The following is a 5,733-nucleotide window of genomic DNA, read 5'->3' on the forward strand; positions in this document are numbered from 1 at the left end:
TTATCATTACCTTTTCTCTTTCCTCCACTCACAACCACTATCAAAATATATTAAAAAATTTTAGGGGGGGAACAGTAACTTTTCAAATATACAGAAAAATCACTACTTTTTCTAAAATATAAAAACTTTTCACTCACAACTCTCTGAATCACTCTCTAAATTATAAAAACACCTTCACATAATATGAGGGCTTGAATGAGAATGCTCTTACACATCTAACTTAGATGTGAAACTCCACAAAACTACGTAGTTTTGATCTAAATTAATTGAAATTTAAATTAAATCATGTTTTGTTTCTATCAATTTCTCATCCTCATTGTCTTTCACGAGATTCATATATATTTGCAGAGGGTAATTTGCAGATTAAAATTTCAATTTCTTCATCCACCGGTGACTTCGAAGCAATCTTTTTCCTCAATTATATACATCACAATCGATGCAAAGATAAAAAAAAAAGGCTCTTTTGCCTCCTTAAATTAATCATGTACTGGACATTCATTTGTGTTGATATTTCTCCAAGCTAACACATCCAATGAACGTAATGACTAAACCACTTCTTGAATTTTTAAATTAAGAATTTTTATTCAGACGTTCTTTCTTTTTTTCTTTCTACTCAAAATGCGTTTCTTTAATAGGATTTAACATGAGGTGTTTAATTGAAAATTAACTTGAAATAAATCTCTACTCAGAATTTTCTCTTTGAACATAAAATACTGACTTATAGCCTATGGCATTATATGAAAAGATGAAGTTTTCATTTTACTTTACATAAAATAAGAAACAAAACAGGAAAAAAAAATCATAAGTAGGGATTTTTGATTAACGGTGGAAGGAGGTATCGATATATACTAGCGTATAAGTAACAATTTGGGGAAGAAAAACTGACAAAGAGAAAACAGAAATATAATAAATAAAAATTAACTATTGTTTGATTTGAATCAAGTTACGTAGTTTTGGGGGTTTCACATCTAAGTTAGATATCATATTTACTTTTCCCTAAATATTATATATGATAAAAGTTTTTGAAAGAAAAATAAATCGTAACTTAAAACAAAAACAAAAGTAATGTAGTTAGGTGAAAGAGAATGGTTTGGGTGTGCATTCAAGTAAGAATCACTGGTTAAAAACAAATCACAGATCTTGATTCCTTTTGACCTCACGAATATCATATTTTGTCTCACTTTTCATTTTCTCGTAACTTAATTTGATCTCATCACATTCTTCATCCAAGGTTTCCATTTCTTATTCTCAACGGCAATGCCAAGGTTTTGTTTTGTTTTGTTGATACATTTTAATTTCATGATCATCTTTTCTTTTCGACACTTTCTTCCAGGATACATTAGATGATTTACGTGCTTGCATAAAAAAGAACAATGGCGGGTGACACGCAGCTTGTTGAAAAAGATGAACGCAAAATTTGCGCAAATGGCGGTTGTGTGCTAATAGATACCATTGAGGCCAAGCTCAATGCCGGTAATATCAATCAAGCCGAATCCGCATTGCGTGAAGGTTTATCCCTCAATTCCGAGGTTTGCTATTTTACGCATAAGAATCTCTACATTTCGGTTTGATTTGATCACGTGATATAACATACCAACATTGTTTTTTTAGTATGTTTGACTTTCTTAGAAATCTTTAAAAGTGTTGATCAGATGAATATTTTTGTGTAGCAGGTTTATTGAATATAAGTGCATCCTATCTTAAGGATTTAGGATTTTTTTCTTATGGTAAAAACTAAACTAAACAATGTAGTATGTTAGTCAAATTTTTATATGTTAAAAAACACATATGAAAGTGAACAATAAGCTTGCATTGCATCACTATGCCTGCCATCTATATAGTATAAATCCAGAACATTTAAAATAATTACACAATTATAACCAACAAAACTTTCAGAAGAGAGCTTAATCTGCTATGTTTGAAACTTATATGTACTCATAATCCTATCCAAGTTGTTGGTGCAAATCTTCCTTTGATGCCAATCTTTATGGCCCATTAAATGGTACAAATATATTATAGTTTGTTCGGTGACAAATTATATATATGTTAGATTAAACGTAGTATATGCTCATTACTTGTTAAAACTGAGAAATAGTTTATTAGTAACATATATGTGATTAGTAAATAAAAAACTACAGGAAGCAAGGGCTCTTATTGGAAGATTGGAATATCAAAGAGGTAATGTGGAAGCTGCTCTTAGAATATTTGACGGTATAGATATTGAAGCTGCAATACATAACCTGCAATCAATTTCAATTGACAAAACGGCCAAAAATTCAAGCACTCACTCTGAGTCGGGCCCACAACAGGGCGCGAATCTGGTGCTTGAAGCCGTATATTTGAAAACAAAGTCACTTCAAAAACTCAATAGAATAAATGGTATCTACTCTTTCAGTTATATATATTAGATAGTTATTACCTCAACAAAGATATATCATTTACTTTAAATTATATCACAAACTTTCTATAGATGCTGCTGAAGAGTGTAAAAAAGTGCTTGATGGCGTAGAGAAAATATTCCCACAAGGGATTCCCGACGCGTTTGTTGAAACCAAGTTACAAGAAACAATTAGCCGAGCTGTTGAGCTTCTCCCACAGCTCTGGGCCGAAGCAGGTAATTACCAAGAAGCCGTTTCCTCTTATCGTCGCGCCCTCTTAACTCAATGGAACCTCAACAACGACAGCTGTGCACGAATCCAACACAATTTCACAATGTTTTTACTATATAGTGGGGTCCAAGTCGGCCCGCCTTCCACATCTACTAATGTCGACGGCACATATGTTCCAAAAAACAACCTGGAAGAAGCTGTTTTGCTCTTAATGATCTTGATGAGAAAGTTTTCACTCGGGAAGGCGAAGTGGGACCCAGCTGTTGTGGAACATCTTACGATTGCACTCTCGGTTTGTAATCAAACATCCGTTTTAGCGAAACAACTTGAAGAGGTGATTCCAGGAGTGATTCATCGTGTCGATCTTTGGAAAACATTGGCACTTTGTTGTCATGGAATTGGTAAGGGTGTTCGTGAACGTTTGTCTAACTTTAATGGAACAAACGAATGAACACAAACACTTAAATGAACGAAGTTTTCTTGTTCGTGTTCGTTTGTTAAGTAAATTAACATGCACGCTTATGTTCATTCGTTAAACCATATTGACGAAAATAAATGTAAATAGTTGAACGAACGTAAATGTGAAAATATTTTAACTTTATTGGTTCACAAACTTAAACGAATGAACATAGCTGAAAATAGTTGAACGAACGTAAATGTGAATAAGATTGTGTTGGTCCTAAATAAGGTTATTAAAAGTTGATTAACATGTACAGAGCCTGAAAGTATTAATGAAAATTTTAATGAACGAACTGGCATACTTAAATAAACGTAAACTAATAAAACACAAATGAACATAAACAAACGAACATTCAAGAACATAATGAATGAACCAGCGATGCGTTCATGTTCGTTCGTTTAACTAAAAAGAACAAAACCTTTTGTTCATGTTTGTCTGTTTATTAAATATGCGAAAATAAATGAATTTCCCATTAAACGGTTCATGAACAATTCATTGAACTTTCAATTCATTTACTGGCCTAGGGATTTGTCAACGGAAAACCGTACTAGATTTGTTGAAGAAAGCACTTCATAAACATGAAAAACCGGATGATATTATGCCATTACTATTAGCTGCTAAAATATGCAGTGAAGACGGGTTTCTTGCGGCACAAGGAATCGAATATGCGCAAAGGGCGGTTGATAACTGTAAAATTAGAAACAATCATTTAAAAGGGGTGTCGCTTCGTGTACTAGGGCTTTGCCTTGGCAAGCAAGCGATTGTTTCGTCTTCGGATTACGAACGTTCGCGTCTTCAATCCGAAGCGTTAAAGTCGTTAGAAGAAGCGGTTGAATTAGAGCCTGAGAACTCGGACCTGGTGTTTGAGCTTGCAATTCAGTACGCGATGCATAGGAATTTGAATAATGCTTTGAGGTTATCAAAGCAGTATATTGATGCAACTGGTGGATCAATGCTGCGTGGTTGGAGGCTGCTTGCTTTGATATTATCTGCCCAACAACGGTTTCAGGAGGCGGAGGTGGTTATTGATGCGGCTTTGGATGAAGCCGCAAAGTGGGACCAAGGACCGCTTTTGAGGTTGAAAGCTAAACTGAGGATCGCGCAGTCACGACATTTGGATGCTATTGAAACGTATCGGCATTTGCTTGCGTTGATACAAGCGCAGAAGAAATCTTACGGGTCATTACAAACCACACACCAGGTTAGCTTTAAAAGATAAAAGAATATTTCGTTTGTGTTATTTCATTAAGAATAATGATGTCTTGTTTTTGAGTATTGTAGATTGAAGATGATAGAGTGAATGAGTATGAAGTGTGGCAGGGTTTAGCGAATTTGTATTCGAGTCTTGCGCGTTGGAAGGATGCTGAGATATGCTTGGGGAAAGCTAGAGAAATTATAGAATGTTCATCAGAAACACTGCATACGGAGGGTATAATGACATACTTTTCAATTTTAAGGGCAAATTAGTCATTTTCTATGCATAGCACAAAACGAACGAGTGAATGAACGAACGAACGAACGAACAAATGCATGTAGGGCCTTTCACGTGAAAAATAAAGTCATTGAGTTTTATGTTCAAAATTATCAAGTAGAGAGACTTTCACATGAAAAATAAAGTTAAGGGATTTTGTGAGAAAAAGTAAAAAATAATTTGGTTCTTTTATAATATTTGCCCTAAACAAAATGAACAAATATAAATAAATCCAGTTTTGAGTTATGGTTCTTCTTTTTTAAACTGGGTGATTCTTTCATACACATGCGTGTATTTTTACATAAAAATTTATTGAACAAAAATTTTCATACGGCTTTGATTTCAAGAGAGATTTGTGAGAAACAATAAACATTACATTTATACCATTTTTTTATAGGAAAAAATTGTGAGAATAAAAAAAAATGAATGGTTCATTATATTCTGCGTGTTCTGCAACGTGTGCTGACATAAGTTATTCATCTAGGAACAATATACCAGAGGCGTGGGGAAATCGATGAAGCATTGGCCACCTACGTTAATTCTCTACTAGTAGAGACTAGTTATGTACCTTCCAAGATCAGGATCGGGGCCATTATGTCAGATCGAGGCTTGCCCATGTTGCCTGTGGCTCGAACCATGCTTTCAGATGCACTGCGGCTTGAACCCACTAACCGTATGGCTTGGCTTCATTTGGGATTCGTTCATAAACTTGATGGGCGTTTATCTGATGCCATTGACAGCTTTCAAGCAGCTTCCATGCTTGAAGAATCTGATCCAATTGAGAGCTTTAACTCAATTCTTTGAATCAAAGTGGTTAAATAAATTGTCCATTCTTTTATCCTTTTAATTAGCTTGTGTGGAGTCATTTGTCATATTTGTTTATCTTGTAGTAAATTGGGCGATACAAGATTTTTTTATTGCATTCATGGTGACACGGGACTAAAGTAATATATAATTTATATAGTACAAGATTCAATCAAAAACAAATCAGTATAGTGTACTTTATACATATAGAAAGAGTTTCACAAAAATAAAGGGGCAAAAGTAAGATCTTCAGTTTTGCATGCAGGGTTGATGTAGAAAAGTAGAAGATGTGTTATGTGATCACCTATTATTGGGTAAAATTGATTGGTTGTGGTGTGTATGCGAGCCTATTATTGGGTAAAATTAATTGGTGACCTTGGAATGACATG

The 5,733-nt window shown here is 34.3% G+C and overlaps 1 protein-coding gene across 1 annotated transcript; it reads left to right on the forward strand.

The window, feature by feature from the left end:
- The first annotated feature begins 1,358 nt into the window (after nucleotides 1-1,358).
- Nucleotides 1,359-5,449, forward strand: LOC143597579 (protein NPG1-like). The gene is made up of 6 exons (XM_077076054.1): nucleotides 1,359-1,529; nucleotides 2,139-2,379; nucleotides 2,471-3,010; nucleotides 3,594-4,270; nucleotides 4,351-4,498; nucleotides 5,025-5,449. The coding sequence occupies exons 1-6, from the start codon at nucleotides 1,374-1,376 to the stop codon at nucleotides 5,342-5,344; spliced, it is 2,082 nt and encodes a 693-aa protein (XP_076932169.1). The 5' UTR covers nucleotides 1,359-1,373; the 3' UTR covers nucleotides 5,345-5,449.
- Nucleotides 5,450-5,733: the final 284 nt, after the last annotated feature.

This window comes from Bidens hawaiensis, unplaced genomic scaffold (genome assembly GCF_021521415.1).
Source record: "Bidens hawaiensis isolate Kalapana, Puna unplaced genomic scaffold, B.hawaiensis_p1.1 tig00048575_1, whole genome shotgun sequence".
In the NCBI taxonomy this organism is placed as follows: domain Eukaryota; kingdom Viridiplantae; phylum Streptophyta; class Magnoliopsida; order Asterales; family Asteraceae; genus Bidens; species Bidens hawaiensis.